This window comes from Eleutherodactylus coqui, chromosome 2 (assembly GCF_035609145.1).
Source record: "Eleutherodactylus coqui strain aEleCoq1 chromosome 2, aEleCoq1.hap1, whole genome shotgun sequence".
Lineage (NCBI taxonomy): Eukaryota > Metazoa > Chordata > Amphibia > Anura > Eleutherodactylidae > Eleutherodactylus > Eleutherodactylus coqui.
This window is the reverse complement of record NC_089838.1, coordinates 316008880-316033887: the sequence shown is the minus strand read 5'-3', so window position 1 is coordinate 316033887 and position 25008 is coordinate 316008880. Positions and strand designations below refer to the sequence as shown.

Here is a 25008-nt window from a genome sequence, read left to right as displayed (position 1 = left end):
CAGGTCTCCATCTAACAGCCCACTCTGGATGTGACTGGAGTATAAGACAAGAGAAGTATAAAATCAGATAGAGCCAAGTATTTCCATAGGCGGTATCAGTGCAGGGAGGTTATCACAATCACCAGACGTGCCACATGCTACATGCCTCAATAGCTATATTTGGAGGTAATCACTTCTTCCAATCCTCAGTGGCTGCTGTCATAGGGGATGCCTTCTTCAAGAAATGGCACCACACCTGTCCATGGGTTGTGAACAATATTGCGGTTAAACTCTCTTGGGCTTAGCATAAATGCCGCATATGACCTGTGGACAGGTGTGGTGCCATTATTGGCAGGAAGCAGCCATGTTTTTCTAATCCAGGAGACTTTAAGGATTTTGCATAACTGTTTTTTTTCCAACCTAGCTTGTGTAGGGTTGCCACCTTTTGTCACAAAAAATACCAATCAAGATAAAAGGGGTGTGGTTAGGGGCATGGCTTATCACAGCGTATATTTTTATTTCCGTTATTCTAGTGGCCTCAACTAGTAATTGTGCCGTTAGTAGTGGCTCCAGCAGTAATAGTGCCCCTTTAGTGGTCCCAGCAGTAATAGTGACCTCATTAGTGGTTGAAGTTGTAGTAACATCCCCTACTTAGCGGCCCTAATAATATTTACCTCCTTAGTCATAGTGACCACAGTACTAGTAGTGTCCCCCTTAATGTCCCCTGTAGTAAGTGGCTCCAGTAGTAAAAGTGCCCTCATAGTGCCCCTCTTTGTGCCCTCCCCTCCCTAGCAACCCAACACCATCAAGTTTTTCACTCACTCTATCGCTGCTGCTAACAATCAGACTCTGACCCTCGGCCTCCCCTCTAGTGTCTGTGTTCCTGCATGTCCTGTGCACCAAGCAGATGACGAAGGGTGAGGTCAGAGTCCCTGATTACATCAGCGGTGGCCTGGATCAGAGCTACGGTGTGAATGATGCTCATAGCTGACAAATGTGGAATTAACCACAGTCCGGGTTGGTGAGTTACTGGCTGGGTGGCAACTCTAACATTGTGATGGTTATGTAAGAGTATGGTCATGAGCAGAGACAATCTCCCAATGTGTTGCCACTTTATTATCTAGTTTAGCCTTGCTGAATGTATGCTTAAAGGGGTTGTCTCACGCCGAAACGCTTTTTTTTTTTTATTCAATAGGCCCCCCGTTCGGCGCGAGAGAAACCCAAGGGATGGGTTAAAAAAAAAAAAAGTTTATTACTTACCCGAATCCCCGCGCTGCGGTGACTTCTTTCTTCCTTTACCAAGATGGCCGCCAAGATCTTCACCCACGATGCACCGCGGGTCTTCTCCCATGGTGCACCGTGGGCTCTGTGCGGTCCATTGCCGATTCCAGCCTCCTGATTGGCTGGAATCGGCACACGTGATGGGGCGGAGCTACGAGGACCAGCTCTCCGGCACGAGCGGCCCCATTCACCAGGGAGAAGACCGGACTGCGCAAGCGCGTCTAAAAACGCCAGAAGACAGCGAATTTAGATGGATCCATGGCGACGGGGACGCTAGCAACGGAGCAGGTAAGTGAATAACTTCTGTATGGCTCATAATTAATGCACGATGTATATTACAAAGTGCATTAATATGGCCATACAGAAGTGCTGAACCCCACTTGATTTCACGAGACAACCCCTTTAATGCTCTTGGGATGCTGAAGGAGTTCATAGATAGTTAACAGAAAGTAAATAAATCCTTCAGACATTTTGAAAATGTAAAATGTTCACTTTAATGAAATAGTGTACTGTTACTTTAAGATGACTGAGCACTTTTGTAATAGCGCGCAGCACTGTATGGCGGAGACATAGCACGCATGTGTAGGAGGAGTCTTTAAGCAGGGTCGTTCCTGTGCAGAGTTAGTTCAGGATGCAGAGAAGCTACCGCTCTAAGCTTCCACAAGTGAGGTAGCCATCAGCATGGTACAAACCCTCCAGAGCGCCTCGCTGTCCACCAAGCAGATAAGTAGATGGCGCTGAACGCAACCGCTGCCAGCCAAAGATGGCCAGTGTTGCTGCTGCTGTTCCTGTTGTTCTAACATTCTTCAAATAAAGTTAATTTGGAGGCATCACCATGTGAGCGTGTGTGTGTATGTGTAATATTATGTATGTGTGTGTATATATATATATATATATATATATATATATATACATATATATATATATACATATATATATATATATATATATAATGTTGTAGACAGTTTAAGGGTGAAGTTGTGGGTGGAGTATATCTCCCTCCCAGGCTCTTAGTCTGGACAGGGTGGAGATATAGTCCACAGCTTCACCGCAGTTCTCAGGAACCTCAGCTGCAGGCACTGACCTCATTGCTGGAGCATAAAAGGCTGCAGGTCCCAGAAGTCAGTGTCTAGCAGCTTGAGGTGGGATTAGCACTTGCTAGGTGGACCTGAGCACCCTGATGGTGCAGATTTGAACAGACTATGTCATGTGGATCGTTTGTATGGCTGTACAGCCTGACAGCCTGAGGAGAGGCATACAGGCTGACAGCCTGAGGAGGAAGCCTCTGACCACCTTGTATGGTGCAACTTGCGTTTAAGTTTTGTATGGACTTGAGCACCCTGCATGGTGCCTCTGCTACTTTGAAAGACTTTATTTTCTGTCTTGTAGTGCTGGAAAATAAAACGGAAGCAAGCTTTATTCCACTTTCTCGTCCTATGTGTCTTTGCCGCCCCTCCCTTGGAGGACACTTTATCACATTTGGTGGAGGATGCGGGCACAAATCCCAGCTGCTGAGGGCAACGGTGCGGCACCTGGTAAGTGTTCTGGATTAAGCCTGCGGTTGCAATGTGAGCGCCGACCCCAGCTTTGGAGGAGCTGTTGGCGCTTGTGGACCGACTGACGGATGTCCTCCTAAAGCATCCAACCTTGAGGAAGGACGTTTGCACACCCGCCCAGATTGTTGATAGGGTCGTGGTGGATCGATGTGCCCATGCCCTGCCGGTGAACCTGTGGTGCTGGGTCGGTCATGGAGGACCCAGGGATGCTAACCATCTGCTGGATCTAGTCGACCGCTATGCTGCGACTGTGAACTGCCTCCGAGACGTCCATTCCGTCCAGCCCCCCGCTACGACTTCCAGGCCTACACGGGGTAAGAGACCACAAGATGCCAGAGGAAAGCTGTGGCATGGCAGGAAGAAGGTCGGACCACCAGTAGGGGCACCGTTGGAGTTAAAAGCCCCTGATAGCACCAACTTGTTTGCTAAGCAGAGGAAACCAGGGCCTTTGAGGTGCTGGAGATGCCAGGGGTTCGGACATGTGTTGGCTCAGTGCCCCGTAACCAATGAGCCTATGGAGTGTGACGGTGCTTGGCGCCGGTCCTTGTTCACAAGGCCTAGTTGCGGTGCCTCACAGAGACTAGGGACTGAGCCGCAACTATGTCGGTTAAGTGTAAACCGCCATTCTGTGGAGGCGCTATTGGACTCGGGGAGCCTGGTCACTGTAGTGCATGCTAGTCTGGTAACAGAGGGCTTCCTACCAGGTAAGCACATCAGTGTGGTGTGTATACATGGTGACACAAGGGTATATCCTATGGCATGTTGTAACTTTGAGACCCATGTCGGAACTGTGACCTACGATGTAGGTGTGGTCAAAGGGTTAATGCATAGTGTGATTTTGGGACGTGATTTTCCGGTGTTCTGGGACTTGTGGGGGAAGATAACCCCTTCTAAGGAGACTGGCACAAACTCAGTTGACCTTATCCCTCTGCAGGATAACGGGGTAAATGTGTACATTGAACCAGGAGATGTAACCTTTCCTTTACAGGTTTTGGCTGGAGATGATGTTGAAGAGGAAAATCACCCCTCGGTTCAGGATGTGTCCACTCTGGAGGATGCACCTGAGAACTTTGCGACAACCCAATTAAGGGACCCCACTCTTGTAAATGGGGTGTTACAGTAACCGGGTTCTGACCAACGGTTCTCCCATTTTGCCATGAATAATAACTTGTTGTATAGAGAAAGTGGTGGAACACCTGGTCGTGCCAAAGCCGTACAGATGCAAGGTGCTAGACTTGCCACATAATCATGTATTAGGGGGACATTTAGGAACTGATAAAACGCAGGATAGAATTCTTCAAAGGTTTTTCTGGCCAGGGGTGAACAAGGACATAAAGGAGTACCGTATATACCGGCGTATAAGGCGACGGGGCGTATAAGACGACCCCCCAACTGTCACCTTATACGCCGGTATTCAGTGGAGAAAAAAAAAAAAATTTTATTACTCACCTCCCCCGGCGTCCTGTCGCGCTCCGGCAGGATGTCGCTCGCTCCGGCAGGCTGTCGCTCGCTCCTCGTCCCGGCGCAGCATAGCTTTCTGAATGTGGGGCTTGAAATCCCCGCTTCCAGAAAGCTAATACACACGCCGGCAGCCATGACATCATTGAATGGCTGTGATTGGCTAAAGCACACGTGGCTTCAGCCAATCACACTATTCAATGACATCATTGAATGGGTGTGATTGCTAACACGTGCGCCTTCAGCCAATCACAGCCATTCAATGATGTCATTGAATAGTGTGATTGGCTGAAGCCACGTGTGCTTTAGCCAATCACAGCCATTCAATGCTGTCATGGCTGCCGGCGTGTGTATTAGCTTTCTGGAAGCGGGGATTTCAAGCCCCGCATTCAGAAAGCTATGCTGCGGCGGGGACGAGGAGCGAGCGACAGCCTGCCGGAGCGAGCGACATCCTGCCGGAGCGCGACAGGACGCCGGGGGAGGTGAGTAATAAAATTTTTTTTTTTTACACTTTTTTTTTTTGTATTACCGGCGCATAAGACGACCCCCGACTGCAGAGCAGATTTTTCGGGGTTCAAAAGTCGTCTTATACGCCGGTATATACGGTACTGTGAGTCGTGTCCCACCTGTCAGATCACCGCTCCTGTGTCGCACTTCCACAGTCCCTTAGTGCCTCTCCCGATTATAGAGGTTCTCTTTGAGAGAATTGAAATGGATTTAGTGGGTCCTATAGTCAAGTCAGCTAGAGGACGTCAATACATTTTGGTCGTGTTAGATTATGCTACCCGGTACCCTGAGGCAATTCCTTTGAGAAGCCCTTCTGCCAAAAACATTGCATGAGAATTGTCCCTTATGTTCTCCAGAGTAGGTCTTACCAAGGAAATCCTCACTTACCAGGGGACTCCGTTCATGTCCAAAGTAACAAAAGAGTTGTGTCACCTCTTTAAAATTGATCACATACGAACCTCAGTATACCACCCTCAGACAGATGGGTTGGTAGAGAGGTTTAATAAGACCTCAAAGCAAATACTAAAGCGGGTAGTGGAGAAAGATGGTCGGGACTGGGACCGTCTATTACCTTATCTCATGTTCGCCATATGGGAGGTACCACAGGCTTCCCGCCATTTGAGTTGCTATATAGTTGGCACCCCAGAGGGTCGTTGGATATAGCCAGAGAAACCTGGGAGTCCGAGTCTACTCCCTATAGGAGCGTCATAGAGTACGTGACTCAGATGCAGGACTGCATTAATACTGTAATGCCCATTGTCAGAGAACACTTGCAGAGGGCGCAGGAGGCCCAAAGCAGAGTGTACAATCGTTCTGCCAGGGTAAGAACTTTTAGTCCCGGTGACTGCGTTCTCATCTTGGTACCTACTGTAGAGAGTAAATTTCTCGCTAGGTGACAGGGTCCCCACGAAATCGTTGAGAAGGTAGGCGACGTAAACTATAGAGTGCACTAGCCGGGGAAAAGGAAGCCGTATCAGGTGTACCATGTTAATTTAATAAAAACTCTGGAAGGATCGAGAAGCGTTGGCTACCTCAAGCATTAGGAGGGGTATGCCGCAGCCCTCCCTACCTGATGTTAGAGTAGGTGAGGCCCTCTTGGTGTGCCAATGGCAGGAGACAAAGGAGTTGCTGCAAAGAAACAGAGACAAATTCTCTGACCTGCCAGGTCGTACACACGTCATAAAACATGATTTCATAAGTGAACCCAGGAAGAAGGTAAACTTAAAACTGTATAGGATTCCAGAAGCCCGTAGGGAAGCGGTTTCTACTGAGGTTAAGTGCATGCTGGAATTAGGAGTGATAGAGGAATCAAAAAGCGAGTGGTCAAGCCCCATTGTGTTAGTTCCCAAACTGGACGGTACTTAGAGGTTTTGGAACGATTTCAGGAAGTTGAATGAAATCTCCAAATTTGATGCATATCACATGCCCAGGGTTAATGAATTAATTGAGAGGTTGGGTAATGCCAAATATATCACCACACTTGACCTTACCAGAGGGCACTGGCAAATACCTCTGACTGAGAAGGCCAAAGAGAAAACGGCCTTCTCAACCCCAGAGGGCTTGTTTCAGTACAAAGACATGCTGTTTGGGTTACATGGTGTGCCTGCTACCTTCCAAAGGTTAATGGATTGGATGTTGAGGCCTCGCCGTAACTATTCTGCTGCATACCTAGACGATGTTGTGATCTTTAGTACCGATTGGGAGAGTCATCTTGGGAAGGTGGTCATGGATGTCATAAAAGGGGCAGGTTTAACCTTAAACCCTGGGAAATGTGCAGTAGCCCTGGAGGAAGCCAAGTACCTTGGCTATGTTATTGGTCATGGCATCATTAAACCCCAGGTCAACAAGGTAGAGGCCATACAGGCATGGCCTAGACCGTTAACATAAAAACAGGTCAGATCCTTTTTAGGAATGACCGGGTACTACCGTAGGTTTGTGCCTAACTTTGCCTCCATGGCAGCATCACTTACGGACTTGATGAAAGGGGGCAAGTCGGTAATGGTGGCATGGACAGCCGAGGCCAAGCAGGCCTTTCAAAATTTAAAGTCAGCCCTTTGTCAACAGCCAGTGTTGATAACGGACGACTTCTCAAAAGAGTTTATTGTGCAGACATAAATAAGGGAAGAACATCCAGTACTGTATTTAAGCCTGCGGAGAAGAATCACGCTATTGTTGAACGTGAATGTTTAGCAGTAAAATGGGCACTGGAAACATTAAGGTACTATCTCTTGTGGAGAGGGTTCAAATTGGTGTCAGACCATGCCCCCTTGACCTGGATGAAGCAAAATAAGGAAAAGAATGCAAGGGTGATGAGATAGTTTCTCTCGCTTCCGAATTTCAAGTTCACCCTTGAATATAGGCCAGGCACATCATAAGGTAATGCTGATGCCTTGTCTAGGGTGCAGTGTCTGGCCACCAAAAAGGCCCAGCCCTCCGGTCTGGAGAAGAGGCGGGATATGTAGGCAGTTAAAGTGTGAAGTTGTGGATGGAGAATATCTCCCTCCCAGGCTCTTAGTCTGGACAGGGTGGAGATATAGTCCACAGCTTCACCCCGGTTCTCAGGAACCTCAGCTGCAGGCACTGACCTCATTGCTTGGGCATAAAAGGCTGCAGCTCCTAGAAGTCAGTGTCTAACAGCTTGAGGTGGGATTAGCACTTGCTAGGTGGACCTGAGCACCCTGCGTGGTGCAGATTTGAACGGACTATGTCATGTGGATCGTTTGTATGGCTGTACAGCCCGACAACCTGAGGAAAGGCATACAGGCTGACAGCCTGAGGAGGAAGCCTCTGACCACCTTGTATAGTGCAACTTGCGTTTAAAGGGGTTGTCCCGCGCCGAAACGGGGGTTTTTTTTTTTCAATAGCCCCCCCGTTCGGCGCGAGACAAACCCGATGCAGGCATAAAAAAAACAAACCGTCCAGTACTTACCCGAATCCCCGCGCTCCGGCGACTTCTGACTTACCTTGTGAAGATGGCCGCCGGGATCTTCACCCTCGGTGGACCGCAGGTCTTCTGTGCGGTCCATTGCCGATTCCAGCCTCCTGATTGGCTGGAATCGGCACACGTGACGGGGCGGAGCTACGAGGAGCCGCTCTCCGGCACGAGCGGCCCCATTCAGAAGGGAGAAGACCGGACTGCGCAAGCGCGTCTAATCGGGCGATTAGACGCTGAAGATTAGACGGCACCATGGAGACGAGGACGCTAGCAACGGAACAGGTAAGTGAATAACTTCTGTATGGCTCATAATTAATGCACGATGTATATTACAAAGTGCATTAATATGGCCATACGGAAGTGTATAACCCCACTTTGTTTCGCGGGACAACCCCTTTAAGTTTTGTATGGACTTGAGCACCCTGCGTGGTGCCTCTGCTACTTTGAAGGACTTTATTTTCTGTCTTGCTGTGCTGGAAAATAAAACGGAAGCAAGCTTTATTCCACTTTCTCGTCCTATGCGTTGCTGCCGCCCTTCCCCTGGAGGACACATTATCACTATATATATATATATATATATATATATATATATATATATATGTCACCAAACCACCTTATGCTGCAGCATTGATGACCAGTCTGCCTTCAGTAAGCCAGATCCCCCTACCAGTAAGTGATCCTGGACCAGCAGCTGTGGCCAGTCCTGTTCTCCCTCACCTATCCGGTGACCTGGTATCATCTTGGGGTTGGATATAAAATCCTAGAATGGTAGAGTTGGAAGGGACCTCCAGGGTCATCGGGTCCAACCCCCTGCTCAGTGCAGGATCACTAAATCATCTGTTTGAAGACTAAAGTCTGATGCTCTATTGACGGGCTCTAGTAAAGTGGAAGGTCTACTTTAAGATGGTATGACTATAAATAGGGGTTAGTAGAGGCCTACTGAAATGGCTTCTGTGCTGGCCAGATGTGAATGAGCATTCACATAAGATGAGACATGCTGAAGGCATAGTTGTGCCCGATGATCTCAACGGTCGCCTGCACTTACCCCGCATCCTCAATTAGAATCCCATCTGTTTATATGCAGTTAAACTACCTTTAAGAATACACAATAGAGGCCAATGTCAGGAAGTTGTGGGAAAAACAATGGTCACACAACAGCGCTAACGGTAGCCTATCCCAGTACACTTGCGGGCGGCGCTATTAGCTGAGCGAAAACCAAGAGAATCCCATTATAGTCAATGTGGTCCATTTGGCACAGTTTTGTTTTGTCATAAGATGGACCTGTTCGGTCTCTGGATTCCCCTTTCCTGCTCCCCAAACGGAGCAGGAAAATAGAACCCCCACCGCAAATGTGAAAGCAGCCTAAATAGGGGGAACAAGTAATACAAGTAATATTTTAATAGGATAGGTCATCACTAGCTGAACGCAGGGGTCTACCGCCTGAAACTCTGGTCAATCTGCTGTTCACTGGGCCAGGGGTCACTCTGTATGGTACAGGAAGCAGATAGCCCTGTACCCTATGCAGTGGGCCGGCACGGTATTGCAGGCGAATCTTCCATTCATTTCAATGTGGTTGCAATACTACGTGAGACCACCGCACAATGTGTCGAACTATGTGCTCTCTATTATCTTATCATCATCACCTGGAGGCTGCAATACCAGACAAGGGGGCGCTGTTCCTGGAGAAGATATCCTTGTTTTCCTAAACTGAATTCTTTGATTTTGAAAATCTCATCCACATGTATTGTGCTGTAGTTGGCTGCAGCTTTGTGGTGGGTAATCTGCACCACAAATCTGCAGCACTTGAACCCAGCCTCAGGACATCTTAACACGTTGTGGATACGCCACGGAGTTGTGTGCAGCACATTATAGTACAGACCAAAGTGGAGGAGATTTTACCAAATTTTATCCATACACCGTGTAAACTATCTGCATAGTAAGTTGATCAGGTCGGATTTAAAATCCGCAGCATCTCCATTTACGGGGCCAAATATATCAAAACAGGAGTTTACTGCGGCCATCTTGATATAATCTGTACTGGAGTGAAATGTTCATAATTTATTAATGGCCGCCCCATAGCCAGTCAGATAAATGTACATCAGCAAGTGGCTGATGTAGATTTGCGCTCTAATTTACGTCAGTTTCTGGCATATATCATTATTATAGTAACTGTGCTGGGTTACCCCATCCGCTAAGCTTCGCCAATTGGCATAGAAATTCAAAAAGTCTCAGTTTTTTGTGCAGAAAGGTACTTACACCAAAATTACAATTTTTGTGATTGCAGAATTCTGGCACAAGTATGATAATATATATCACCTATGGCATGGATTTCCACTGTGGATTTTGCGCCTTTCAATAAGCAGCATGAACACCATTGCTAATCTGCAGCAAAATCCACATGTAAGGTTTGCCATCGGCCTTGGAACCTCCAGTTGGAGGATCCGTCACACAGATCTGGCTCCAAACCCCGGAAGAAAAAGCAGTTCATGCAGCGCTTTTTTTTCCGTCTGAAAGCCGAACAACTGAGCGCAAACAGAACGGACCCCATTATAGTCGATGGTGTCTGTTCAGCACTGTTCAGTTCCGTCCTGAGACGTAGGTGTTCAGCCACAGGGGTTCTCCTTTCCTGCTCCCCATATGGAGCAGGAAATTGGAACCCTGAGCGAAACCACCCTAAAACATAACATATTTTTCGCTTTATAAGACGCACTTTTCCCCCCTCCAAAGCAGGGGGGGGGAGTTGCTGCATGTTATAGAGCGAATGTGCCAAAAAATTTGTTCCGATCGCCATTTTTAGCGCGATTGCGAATTTAACACGCGATCCGATTTAGTTAGCGCGATTGCATGTTAAACTCGCGATCGCACAAACAAATGTGCGACCAGTCTCCTCCCCACTGCTGCCCATACATACCTCTGATTGGTCGTGAGCGCCGGCGGGTACTCCTGCTGCTCCCCGCCTCCACCAAACGCCTTCCTTCCTCCTATTTCATAGACACGCCGCTGTGATATGGAGCGCCGGTTTTTCGGACCTCCTCTGCTCCGTCACCCAGCACTAACCCTGCACTGTCCCTGGGTGAGTTCAAATTTTTTTCCCCCTATTTTCCCGTTCTAAAACAGGGGTGTGTCCTATAGAACGGAAAATACGGTAGATTGGTCGCAGATTCTTCGCTGTCCCACGAGGACGTACCTTTCTTTTCCATTTGCTCATTCTCTCCCCATTTACTCACAATCAGTCCATTGATTCCACTCTCACCAAATAACCAGTAGAACATGTTGTTTTATTAATAATCATCTTTTTATTTCCTTTTTTATATGTTTTATTATTCAGTGCTCTCAGCTCAATGGATTTCAAACCAGCTTATAAAAAAATGCACGTTATTCTTTTTTTTTTTTTTTTTTTTAATTTGTGTTTTTGTTTTTTTTTAAAACAATGTGTCAACCCCTTTTTCTTTGTTCTTTAAATAATTTATTACCTTTTCCTCCAATTTCCCAATGTAGCCCTATATTCTCTATGGAGACGGGCTTTGACCGGAAAAAGAAATAAAAAAAAAAAAAAAAAAGAAGAAACCTTTGTTTGCTTAGGCTCAACAAACATAAATATGCACATATTTATACCCACACAAATAAAGAATAAATACTTCCAAATAAGTTAAAAACAACATTTCAAAAGATCTCGCCAGGCTTTCAAATTTTTTTTTTTTTACATTTTTTTCTATTGTTCATTTTTTTCTTTACATAAATGTCTTTTTTTTATGCGCCGTCGACTTCTCATTTAATTTTTTTTTTGTAATTTCAAGAGATCCTACGACATTCTACTAAACACAGTCAAAGAAACCACACGGAACCTAGAACACAAAGAACTAACTAAAAGTAAAGGGTCGAGAGATGTCCTCCGATCCCGACTATATTATATATATATTTTTTTTAATATTAGGAAAAAAAGCACAAAAAATGTAATCAAATCATAATTAAAAAAAAAAACACATTCACTAGAGAAATGTCTGGGGTGTTAACCTAAAAAATAAACGAAAAAACGAGTTCTAGAACAGACGGTAACTAATAAACAACCAAATGTCCTCTAGCTAGTTGTAATTGTTTCTGCTACACAACTAATTCCTCTTCTGTATAATGGAGGTTTGCTTTTATGAAGACTCCGCTCCCACATTCCAATTTTCGGTTAATTTGTTGTAGCGTTCTGATGAGGGTTACATTGAGAACAGCCGGCTGCAGCTCATCTGGGGAGTTTGGCATGTGATAGAATAACTTTTGCTGTCCATTATGACCAAAGTTGGTTTGGCTTTGATTAAATTGAACTGTAAATCATGTTGTATTCAAAGATGAAATTATAAATGATACATTTTAAACATAATCTTGGAATTCGATTTTAAAAAATTGTACATAAATTTGAATTTAGTTAAAAAAAATAAAAAAAAATTTTTTTACATTTTTAAATAATAATTTTTTTTTTTAAATGTCTAATTTATAGCTTGAGTTGCAATAACGTCTGTATGGGCAAATTTACGCTTTTAAGACAGCCTTGTGCGTATTTCTATGGAATACACTCTCCTACAGCGCCGTGGTACTCTACTCCCAGCTCAACTCATTTGGTGCTATGCTCGCATAGACTGCCACTGCCATGGACCCAATGAGAAAGCTCCTTACTTGCAGCTCGTAAGGAGCCCTCCTGTAAGAGCAGCTGATCGGACAGTACGGACGGCCTTTGAGGGTGAGCACAGTGCAGCCTGCATAGTAGTGTGGACTTTGTCAAGTCATTTAAGCAGCTCCCCGGAGATGCGGGTTGCGTTATGGATTGTTAAGGGGATTGTGGCTGCCCCCTGGTGGATCATCCATGGTTTTCCCGAGTTAAGAGGAACACTGCGCCCCAAAAAAGGAAGTCCATCAAGTATCGCGAGCTGGTGGTGTTAAGGTGAGTCTCTGTTCTACGTGTTTAAGGTCCTCCAGGGCTTCCATGTCCTACTGATGTACTTACCGCCTACTGTCTGTACAGCAGTGTATATTAGTTGGATGCCCATATGGTATGTTATATTTCAGCGAATGAGAAAACTCCTTACTCAACCAATGAGAGGCGGTGCTGGCGGTCAGTAAAGAGCTTTCTCTTAGACCAAGAGGCTTGACCCGATTGATCTGTTTTTTCGCTGTTTTATTCCCCCTGAGCTTTGAACACGGCTGTTTCTCAATGTAAGACATATTATATTTTCAGCTTTTTCATGAGTCTTTGAATCTAGATATTTTTTTCCTATTCTTTTTGAATGAAAGAAAAAAATTGGAATTATTTAATTTGTTTTTTTAAAATCTTTCCTGAAGCTTAAATTGTAACCAATCTAGGCATCTTCTAACCCAAACCTGGCACAATATTCAATAATAATAATGATAATAATAATAATAATCGATAAAAAATACACAATTATTCGGATTTCCCATCATGATTATGGATGCCTTATGTTTTAATTCATAAAACAGGGGCCACTGTGTAAAAGATATATAAAGACAGTCTGAATGAAAAGGCTTTTAAACAAGTCCCACAATTTGGGATTCCTGGAACATATAAATATATTGCAGTTCAAATCTAAAATGCATCACGGGTTCAGAGATTTTTTTTTTTTGTTTTTTTTTCTATTTCTTAGGCAATAACCACTTGGGGGAATTAAAAATAATAAAATATGAATTATTGCAAGTTGTGTATGTCTTTGTTGTTTTCATGAAGTAAATGTGTCCTTCCTGCTTATGACCAATCCACAAATTACAAAAAGACAAATTAAAAATGATAAATTAATCCAAATTATTATTTTTTTTATACTTGCCATCATCGATACAAATGTGAAATTTCAAAAAAATTTTTAACGGCCCCCAAGTTATTTTTGCATAATTTAATTCTTCCTGGAAGCCACTAGCATGAAAAGGGTTTTTTTAGCTATTAAAAAAGTTTTATTTTTTGTTCTTTTGCTTTTACCCCGTAATGAATTAAAAGAGCTATTATTATGTAACTATATATTTTTCATGGACTCCTATTTTGGGACAAGTGCGAAAGGCTTAAAATGCTCATTGAGATTTTTTTTTCTCCTTTTTTATAAAAATAGATATTTTTGCTTTTTTTTCTCTCGTTTCTGCTCCCACTCTCATTTCTTCGTTTATTACTCTTTAGGAGATGAGAGGATATCGAGTGGGGGGAGGAGGGAGGACAAAAGACAGAGGCAGTGAAATGGTGCTAAGCCATACGGCAGTAGGATAGTTAGCCAGTTCACAACCAAAGTGAGAGAAGTAGAAAAAAAAAACACATGCTATCTTACTTGAAACCTCACCCCATTCCAACCAAGGAGACGGGAAACTTTTTGACCAATATTTTGCTCATCTTGGGTGGTGCTCAACCACATCTTTTTTGGTTACACCAAGTTCTGAAGGTTCTAAGATAGCTAGAGAAGTATCGTGACCACTAAGTAGGCCATATACCAACTGGATTGGCACCAGTAGAATCAGAGCCTACATAAAACCTTAGAATAATCAGAACTGGCACCCGAGCCCTATCTGTGATCGGCTATAAACCAATAGAAGCCATCCTGGTGGACCACAAGTTTACGTTGCAGAAGTTTATCCTTGTGCTGAGCTCCAATTGAGCCCTCCTTCCCTTTCTATAATTTTAAGGGTGGCAGAATGTGATGTATGTCTACACATTGGCATACCTTACTTCTACCTTCCTGACTTAACATTTCCTCTCTCACTCCCCCACTCCTCCACTCATTGCCCTCACTTTCATGCTTTGTGTTGTTTACTAGTTTTGAATGAAACTTGCAGAACCCTATCTCCCAGCCGGTATCCGTTCAGGCTGGCAATAGCCATGGCCGCCTCATCGTAGTTTGTCATGGTGACGAATCCGAAACCTTTGCACTTGTTTGTGGTGAAGTCCCGGATAACTTTGACATTTGTCACAGCACCGAATGGCCCAAATAGTTGCCACAAGACACTCTCGTCAGCCTCCGGGGATAGGTTGTAGACAAAGATGCACCAGCCGGCAGAGGTAGGACCTGTCAAACTGACTCCGGCAAGGTTGGTAACACTGTCGATAGTTATGGGTGAGAACCTGGGGAGGAAAGAGAGCGGACTACATTGGGTGTAAGGAATAGGTCCATGTGAGTGAAAAGGAGGTGTGAATCATAAGAAAGAAGAACACTGAAAAGATACTGGACATCTTAGAACACAGCATATTGAGCAGCAAATAGGAGATTAAGTAGTACACTTGAACAAAGACCCCAAATTTTGTTTTCTACCAAGATGATTGAGTGAAAGATGAAAACATGGAAATGACATAGAGTTCTACACTAACTACAAGATGTATCAGATATGAAGGAGGAGAACACAAACAGTCACATAAAGACCCCAAAAGGGCAAGCATGACCCTTGAAGAAAGAACGTACAGTACACTCGAATAGATGATACAAGCTCTCCAGTTATGCCAATATGAGGAGCACAATGATCATAACATTTAGTGACTTGATCTTGAGATACTCCTAGTCTAGTACTTCAGTTATAGCAAGAGTTACATTCAAAATTCTGCTGGTTTCCTGTTAGCTCTCAGGTGGTACACAATGTTTCCCAGCTAGGGTTATTTGGAATTCTGGTGTCCCTTGGAACCCTGGATAGGGGTTAATGTGAGGAAGACCAAGATCATACCATCCAGTGACTTGCACCAATCTTGAGATACACCTGGTCTAATGCTCTAATTGCACTCAAACATACATCTAAAATTCTGCTGCTTTCCTGTTAACTCTCAGGAAGTGTGTAGTGTTTCCTATACAAGGCCCTGTGGATCGACGGTGTTTATTGGAGCCTGGTTATGGTAACACTAAGTCTGTTTACAGTAGGGATACATTACAGGGTGATTCACAAGTCAGGGCCACCCAGAATATCAAATACAAGTAGGAAACTCTGAAGAACTTAGATGGATGTCGGAAAACCTTTTGGCTCTATGGTGGTGCCTGCTGGCCATCTTGGTGGCAGCCACCTTGGATTCAGCCCAAGAAACATCAATGGAAAGAGGGTCATGGAATGAATGATTTAAGAGTAGAATTTCATCAGAAATTGATAGGCGCAGATATTTTTTCAATACCTGAAATCATTTTCGAGTAATAGATACATTATACCTGCCCTGTTATGGGGGTACTGTGGTAACACAAAGAGGAACATCAGAAATGTTTTTGTCCCCCACAAAAAAGCAGGAAGGTATAAATATTAGTGGGCACACTGGGACATTATTGTTTTCCACACCACATAATTCAACATACCGGTAACTTTATTAATACTCAACATCATCGTTAACTTGAAAATGGTTGCAAATACTGAAAAAATGTCCACACTTATCAATTTCGGATGACATTTCGCCCTTAAATCATGTTTCCCATGATCCCCTTTCCATTGAAGTTTCTTGGGATGAATTCAAGATGGCTGCCACCAAGATGACTGATAAGCACCACCACAGTACCAAAAAGTTTTTCCCCACCCATTTAGGTGTTCTACAAAGTTTCCTAGTTTTATCTCTTTTTGTTCAGAAGATATTCCCAGTGGCCCTGACGTTTGAATTATCCTGTAGATTTAGGTCTTTTCCCGAAGAGGAACATTATTTTTCCAGGGGTCCCCAATCTTCTTGCTGCCCCCTGTTGGGGTTAATAGAAAGATATGTATTTTGGGAGATAATGTACAGTATTTACAGGAAGAAAAAAAACATCTCCCACAATGCAGTTGTTTCTGCCAGCACAGTGTTGACTGATCCAGAAGAGCAGAACTGTTAATGCAGCTCTGGATGTGACTGGAGTACGAGGTGGTAACCAACAACACTGATCGATGGAGTCAATGTTCTTTTGTAGTGAACTTTCTTATTTCCCGACCATCTTTGATTCGATCTAATCTATGTATAAGGGACTCATCAATAAGACTACTTGTCCTATTAGACTTGGTGGAGGTGCCCGGAGGACATAAATTATTACTAGTCATGGTGACCGACCGTGGAAATGGATCTGTACATTAATCAGAGACCAGCTTCTGATTAATCACACGCCCAACTGTGCAAGCAGCTGCATTGTTCTCTTCGCGGCTGCCGACAGATTACAATGTTATCTGCCGACTTCCGTGGACAGCATGCGTTCTATTTAAAGATACTTTATCTCTCACTAGCTGAATGATGGATTTTAGGTTCACCTTAAAATCATCCTTCAAACGAAAACTGCGCGATGCCTGCGTTTACATGTAACGATTATCGCTCATACGTGTAAATGGGCCTTTATTTCAGGTGTGGGTAATGTGAGGGCAGAATTCATAACTTCCCTGTAGAAGAAAAGCTGCTGTATCTACTGCCAAGATGATCTTCTTTGGAACATTGTCAAAAACAACTTGATCTGCAGTACTGTGCAACAGTTTTATTAGGTAGTTGTGGAAAACATGCTGCAAAGTAAGATTTCTTCTCAGAAATAAAAGGCCTCTGAATGGCTCCAAATTTATTCTGCGGCAGGACGATGACCCCAAACATGCAACCATTGAGAACTATCTTCAGTGTAAAGAAGAACAAGGAGTCCTGGAAGTGATGATGCGGCACTGCAGAGCCCTGATCTCATAATCATCCAGTCTGTCTGGGATTACATGAAGTGACAGAAGGGTCTAAGTAAGCCGACATCTACAGAAGCTCTTTGACTAGTTCTCCAAATTGTCTGCAACAACCTCCCTGATAAGTTCCTTCAAAAACTGTGTACACGTGTACCTATAAGACTTATGCCCCTCTCCATTTACTTAACACAGCGGCCGTTCAGTACTGAACGGCTGCTATTTACACTGAACGATCAGCGATCAGCTCATCGTCCATCGTTTATGCAGCAGCACGAGATCCAGTATGTGCGGGGATGAGTGTCAGGCATCGTTGGCCCGACATTTGTCCAGTCTAAATACTTTACCTTTACTTTGCAGCAATTTTTTTGCCACCTGCCTAAAACTTTTGCACAGGACTGTACATGTAGGCTTAGTCAGATACTGTAACAAAGGTGGGGCAAATCCAAAAAACATTCATTCCTTGACAATTCTCAGTTGGTTATTTTTGGGAAAAGCTCATTTACTCTATGTATAGGACTATCGTCCGACTGTTATGGACAGTACCATGTGTCCATCCTTCTGCAATCATATATCATTATTTATCTATGGTGTAACATTTAAGGGGGCAAAGGTTTCATTTTTCATCATCATCACTAGACAGCCCCAGCCACTATTGGAAATAATATGCCAAACACAGCCATGGGGGTACAATTGTTGGCCAATACATCTTCTGGCCAGCTGTATAGTTGGCCCTAAAAAAATAACTTTCCACCCCAGTGTCTTCAAAACATTACCTGTCAAAAATACAATGTCCTGTGGTCAGTAGTGTTGAGTGAAGCAAACTAGTAGAACCCTGTTTCAGACCCAAACCGAGCTTTAAGCAAAGTTCTACCCAAAATAGGGTTCTACTGGTTTGGTTCGCTCAAAAGTAGTCCTGAACACTGCTGTAATACTGCCTAAGAGCCATAAAAGCCCCGTACAACGCTCGAGGTTTTAGGGGTTTTGGTGACCCTATGGCTTGGTTTTGAGAATTTACACCAAACCAAACTTTTTGCAAAGGTTCGGTGATCTTACCGAACTGTTCAAAAGTTTGCCCATCACCATTGATCATAGATGACTGGCCTAGAAACATGGAGAGTCTACTGCCAATGTTAGACACAGTCTGCTGGGAAGCGTATCTAACACGTAATTAGATTCAGAGAGTACATATGTTGACTATAGCTGATCTCTATAGGCAGAACATAACATAAATTCTGAATGCTTAATAACATGGTGAAAATGGAAGCAAAATTCTGTCGCGCATAATAACCAATCAGATACGAGCTTCCACTGAGATGGCGATCACTGGTAGTAAAGTACTATAGTCAGATAAGCTTATCTTGAAGCAATGTATATTAAATGACGTCTTGAAATCAATGAAGTTATGAGGGTATTGTTAAAGCTAAGAGCGCCTCCCAGTGGCTGTAGTAGGTTGGTAGTGTCAACCAACTTCCCAGGCTATAATGACCGTCCAATTGATGCCAATATCTGATTGATTGCTATGGCTTACAGCACGTTAACAACGCTAACACCATGTTATTGTATGTACTTTTTGCTTTATACGACACACGACACGACACAACACAGTGAGGACAATACGGGAAAAAAATCTCCAAAAAGGAAATGAAAAACGCAGAGAACAAACAGGTAATACCAAAAAATGAAAAAAAAAATCAAAAGTACAAAAAAAAAATCTCAGAGCAGCCAAAAAGTAGCAAATAATTTAGTCAGCCATGAATCTAAGTAAGGGAAGAGGAGGGAAAGCTGCCGGTTAATGTACGAGCGAGAGATACCAACTCAGTATAGTAGGTTAGTATGTAGGAAATAGACATAGAAACACAGAACCAACCAAAGGCCAGCCTTCTGATATTGGTATATACCAATCCCATTATTTATTCAATTGCTTCATTTTAGTCCCTTGTTGGTAGGAAGGACCAAATGACGTTGATGTCTTTTTGCCCATTCATGGTTCGAAGTGTCTATGGAGAAGGGTAAACCTGTGGATGTTCACAATAGCATGGAGGAAGGGAAATATGGCACCTCTTCATGGACAACCACAGTGGCTGCCACTTAGTTCTGCATGACTTTGGTCATTACACTATTGTTGTCAGATATAGGGCCAATGTATGGTATCAGAAGGGCCAGCTAATGTCACCAAAACTAAGAGGACATGATGAAGAAAACGGACTTGAATAGGTCTTATCAAGATCCCATTGGGTCGAATTCATAGGAGCCTGCTAAGGTCCAGGCCAAGAGCCAAGTGGTAATATTTACCCTGGCACTATGACCCTTGATGTGAATGTCATAATTGGAAGACCCCCCATTACCTATGCTATAACTGCATCTCCAAAAACCTTCCATGCAGACATAATTATGTTATTTATATCACCGGTGAACATGTTTCCCTCTTTAGTAGGGTATCTCAGCCCGTTCATTAAGCCGCAGTGGGTAGAGACTAAGAAAAGAGCGCAAAGTGGGCAAAGGGATGGGTCTGGGTCTCTTATTTACCTCTTGACTCCATACGCCATGTTTATTAAAGAGTCCAGCCTGCGAGAGAAGGGACAGGAGAGGGAGTGGTATGTTAGTCATCGCGCAAGGAATAGAGGGATGGGGCCACAGTGCCGCTCCGGAGAAACACAAAGTACAAAAAAGAGAAAGTAAAGAAAAAATGAAGAAAGAAAAAATGAAACAAAAAAGAAAATTTAAACGATCGGGAGAAAACCACAATTCTATCCAATGACCTTCTACATACAACATTACACATATCCCTACATATCACTATATACAGTATGAGTCAAGACAAAGGTCTATTACTACTGCTTCACATATGGCCATTCTGTGTTATAGTCATACAACATTTTTGGCTATGGCATGGTCATGTGAAGGCAGGATGAATTAGCCTTGGGCTATACAACGTATTAGGGCATCCAATGATGAGCAGCATACATAGTCACACATTGGTTGATAACCATACCCTACAGAGGTCAGTAGAGATTTCCACTTCAGAGCCATCAGGGCACATCTATCTCATGATTTGTGGACTTGAGTTGGACAACCAAACTGACCAGTTTGTGTTGGCTGTAACCTGACATAAGTTGCCTAGGCCTGAAAGACCTTTCTCACCATCAATCATAGATCCACACAACCAGCATTCAATCATGACAAGACAATGATGAGGAGACTACTAATGTTTCCCATGCATTGATCAATCGGCCATTAAACGTCTTTTGGCTACTAAAAGTCTCCAACACAAAGGAAAATTATTTTGCCAGGAACACGATAATATGACCATCCATCCTGGAAACATCTAACTCCAAAGTTTTGTCATCATCCAAAACATTGAGGGAATCTTAAGGCCTCCATATACATTATGGAAAGGTCATCCAGATCCACCAACTTTGGTTGGACCTGATGACTATCACATTCATGGGGGGTCTCCCGATTCTCCCCTGATGTCATCTGGATTGGGCACATTGAATTTCAAAACCTGATCATTTTATTCCTCCTGTCTGGCAATGGCTTATGTCCTTCTGCTCATTGAAAGCATATGAACGCTCACCTGAAATGAGTGTTCACATAAATTGGGGAGTTGGGAAAAATCGCTGTTGGCCAAATGACTGTTTGGCCAACAACTACTGTAGGTGTACAAACGTTTTAATAGGTGTTCTCAGTTTATACCCCTGGATGTCTTAGAAAATGGGAAATGGAATTGAGAAGTAGAGCTTACGAAACAGAGATGGATGGATGAGTAAGGGTAAAGGGGGTCAAGTGCAGAGTCTTTATATAGAATGAGCAATGGGTTGAAAGACCTAGAAGCTTTGATCTTCTATGCAATGGAGAAACCAAGGCACCATGGGGACAATAGGCATCGAATACATTTGGGTTCTGTATATGTTGTTCATCAATCATGAATGGTAGTAAACCCTACTAGCTTGTTGCAGACTTGATGCATTTCCTCTACTGACACTACCACAGTTCGAGAGTGCAAAAGTGTTAGCTATATGGATGATACATGATCAAGGGCTCCCCAACTATCACCATATCTGATTGTGAGGAATCAGAGGGGTCTAAAGTTGCCTATGGTAATGGAAATTGACAGCAAAATAACATGTACGTAGAGAAGGTGTGATATCTGTTTGGCTGGAGACCCACGTCGAGAACACTTGGTCCAGATACAAAAACGTTTTATGGAGATGTTTAATGTTCTGGGATCAGAGAGTATCAAAATGTGTCATCTTTCATGGTACTAGGTTGTAAGATGGTTTCAGGTATTGTAGGAGATATTGAAGACCACACCGGGTAGTCATAGGGACATGGTATAACCAAGACATGGAGAAGAGATCTGCGAATGGGTTGACGTACAGTATTTACAGTAATACAGGCAGACACCTAGAGTTGGCAAAGAATCGAAAGAAAAGTAGTAGGTTGGTATTACGTAGGTAGGTGAAAAGTCAATATGGTATGTGTCTAATGGATTCTGGCAGAGCAGAAGGATGCTGGAGGTGAGAATCAACCTACAAAAGAGGCTTATCTATCTTTGCTCTATATCTATACAACAAAACCACCAGCAAAGGGACTGGGCAACGTATAGACAATGTAAGTAATAGGTAGTACATAAGTATATCTTAGAATACATGAAGAGTTGGCATAAGGAGTCTGAAGGATTAATTACGAGAAGCTCTGACTAGACATTGTTAGTGACAGGTATGTGGTGTAGGTTATGGAAACGTGGGAATGAAGTGAGCAACTATCAAGACTGAAGATGAAAGGTTTGATATTCCAAGAGGGACTGTGTCTCCAGTATTGGGTCTCTCACCTGAATCTCTGTGTCTGGTGATGAAGAGGTCCCGTGTACCTCCGGGCTGTGGTCTGGTAGAGGTGGGTAAGCAGAGCTTGGCCTGTTTTCTGACTAGGATTGTTGGCAAATTTCACGGTAATTGGTTCACTGGCACCCAGTGGTTTTTGCCCGTTCAACCCTTTGATGGCCTCTTCGGCCTCTATCCTTTTATCGAATCGGATGAAGCCTACTCCCCGAGAGACCCCTGCAGGGAATAAAAAAGCAAAATCACATGTAAAGAACCTCCAGCTGTAGGTTATGTGTCAATTGGCATGACAATCTCTTCATTCCACTTTCTGGAGTTCCCCTTTGGGGTATGTTCACATGGCAGAATCCATGCTTAATTTTTCCGACTTCACATGGGGTGGATCTACATAGTAACATAGTTCGTAAGGCCGAATGAAGACAATGTCCATCTAGTCCAGCCTGTCTATCCTCTTGTGTTGTTAATCTAGAGGAAGGCAAAAAACCCCAAGGGCAGAAGCGAATTAGCCCTTTTGGGGAAAAAATTCCTTCCCGACTCCCTAATGGCAATCAGACTGTTCCCTGGATCAACCCCTAATAGTTCCTACCTGCCTGTATACCCGGATTAACAATTAGCCTAAGATTTATAACCTATAATATCCTTCCTCTCCAAAAGGACATCTAGTCCCTCTTAAACTCCTCTATGGTTTTTGCCATCACCATGTCCTCAGGCAGAAAGTTCCACAGTCTCACTGCTCTTACAGTAAAGAACCCCTTTCTATGTTGGTGATGAAACCTGCTTTCTTCTAAACGTAGCGGATGCCCTCTTGTTACCATCGCAGTCCTGGGTATAAACAGATCATGGGAGAGATCCTTGTATTGTCCCCTCATGTATTTATACAGAGTTATTTGATCACCCCTTAGCTGTCATTTTTCTACAGTAAATAATCCCAACTTGGATAGCTTCTCCATCTGCCATGGATTTTCCATCCGGATTCTCTGCATAGAAAGTACAAGACATCTAAAGTAGCAGCAAAGTGGATGACATTTTTAAGATTTTGGCCATACGCTGCGTAAAAATCCACACTAAACACAAGTTGACTTGAGGAGCGGATTTTGGATCTGCAGAATGTCAATCATAGCACCGCATTTTGGGCAGATCAGCTGCAGATTTCTACCACAGACTTCAAGGACCAGGCTGCAAGAATAACCAAAGCAGATATTACCTACGGAAAATCTTGCAGATTTTCCACGTTTGTAAGCTCCATGGCAAATCTGCCCCGTGTGAACAGAGCCTCAGCGTGGTTTCATATGTGGCTGATTTGCTGCGGATTTTCTGCAGTTGGAAAATCCGCATCAAAACCTGCAAAATCTTTTTCGCGGATTTTGGTGTGATGCTTCAAATGCAGGACATGTCACCCCTTCAATTTAAATTCAATCGAAGGAGTGAAATCCACAGCAGATCTGAGACAACATCCACACCAGATGGTGCAGATTTTGATGCTGATTTTGGTCTGGATTTTTCAACTGTGCAGAATTCAAATTGAGGGCTTATTTAGACGACCGTATTTATGCAGGTATTTAGTCGCATAAAAAAAAAATCACTAAAAATTGCGACCGTGAGAAGCGTTTGATTCTAATCAGAGATGAGCGAGCGTACTCGGACAAGCACTACTCGCTCGAGTAATGTGCTTTATCCGAGTATCGCTGTGCTCGTCCCTGAAGATTCGGGTGCCGCTGCGGCTGACAGGTGAGTCGCAGCAGGGAGCAGGGGAGAGCGGGCGGGAGAGAGGGAGAGAAAGATCTCCCCTCCGTTCCTCCCCGCTCTCCCCTGCAGCTTCCCGCTCCGTTCCGGCACCCGAATCTTCAGACCCGAGCACAGCGATACTCGGATAAAGCAAATTACTCGAGCGAGTAGTGCTTTTCCGAGTACGCTCGCTCATCTCTAGTTCTAATGTATTCATTCAGATGAACGACTTTGGATATTAAAAAAAATCGCCCGGGAAAAATAGCATAATGGAGGAATTATGCCTAAGGAAGAACCCAGCACAGGTTGGAAAGCTTGCTATAACATCATGTCTTTTTGTTAGCCATTAAAAGCTATCATATCTACAGGATTACTTGGTTTCTCTTACTGCAAACAATGACATTATGAATGGAGTCCTACACATGAGCAATGCAGGGAGGTAAAAAAACGCTGCATGACCTATTTTTTGTGTTCTCTCGGAACACCTCACCCATTGTGATCAATGGGACAGTCAAACACATTGCACGCCGTACGATGTGCACACAAGAGCGATGTGATGTTTCCATTACATGGTTTTTCTTAGGTCCACACCTCTTGCTGCCCATGGGGATGCATTAGCATCTGCATGGCAAGTAAAAGCATGCGGATGTGATTTTTTTTGCCCGGCGTGCGGATCGCACGCACAGGAATAAATTGCAGCATGCTCCATTGTCCTGCAGATCCCGCAGCGACGGCTTCCATTGAAGTCAATGGAAGCCCTTCGATGTGCGGGACTGCTATCACTGTGGACGTGCCGGGGATCCGCAGGAAAGCAGGAGATTCAAAATCAGAAAAGAAAGCACTGCACAAGTGCCAAGCGCGTTGCCCGACGCATCCGCCATGCTGAAGAAAGAAGATCCGGCCGGCTCAGAGAAGACCCGCGCTGGAGCCGCAGAGGTAAGATACAGTCTTTTTCTCTCTATGTCCGTGGGCACACATGGATACCACGGCGGGATTCAGCAGTGGTAACCAAGCGGGCAAGTGGACTTGAGGCCTTACTCAGAACAATCACATGTTGCTCTACCAATCTTTTTTCGTTTTACTTCATTCATAAGAACAGAAGGGACTTTTATTTGTA

At 44.0% G+C, this 25008-nt stretch overlaps 1 protein-coding gene across 4 annotated transcripts in view; it reads right to left on the bottom strand.

Moving 5' to 3' along the window:
- Window positions 1–11460: 11460 nt before the first annotated feature.
- The window catches only part of ELAVL3 (ELAV like RNA binding protein 3), a 76412-nt gene continuing 62864 nt past the window's right edge, over window positions 11461–25008 (bottom strand). For 2 of the 4 annotated variants that reach the window (XM_066593654.1, XM_066593652.1), the window contains exons 5-7: window positions 22160–22385; window positions 19852–19890; window positions 11461–14812 (exon numbers count right to left, since the gene is read on the bottom strand). In XM_066593654.1, the coding sequence (XP_066449751.1) occupies window positions 14485–14812; window positions 19852–19890; window positions 22160–22385 (593 nt within the window). In that variant the 3' untranslated portion in view covers window positions 11461–14484. Of the gene's footprint in view, window positions 14834–19851; window positions 19891–22159; window positions 22386–25008 lie in introns of all 4 variants that reach the window. The other 2 variants (XM_066593655.1, XM_066593656.1) reach the window with 2 other exon arrangements.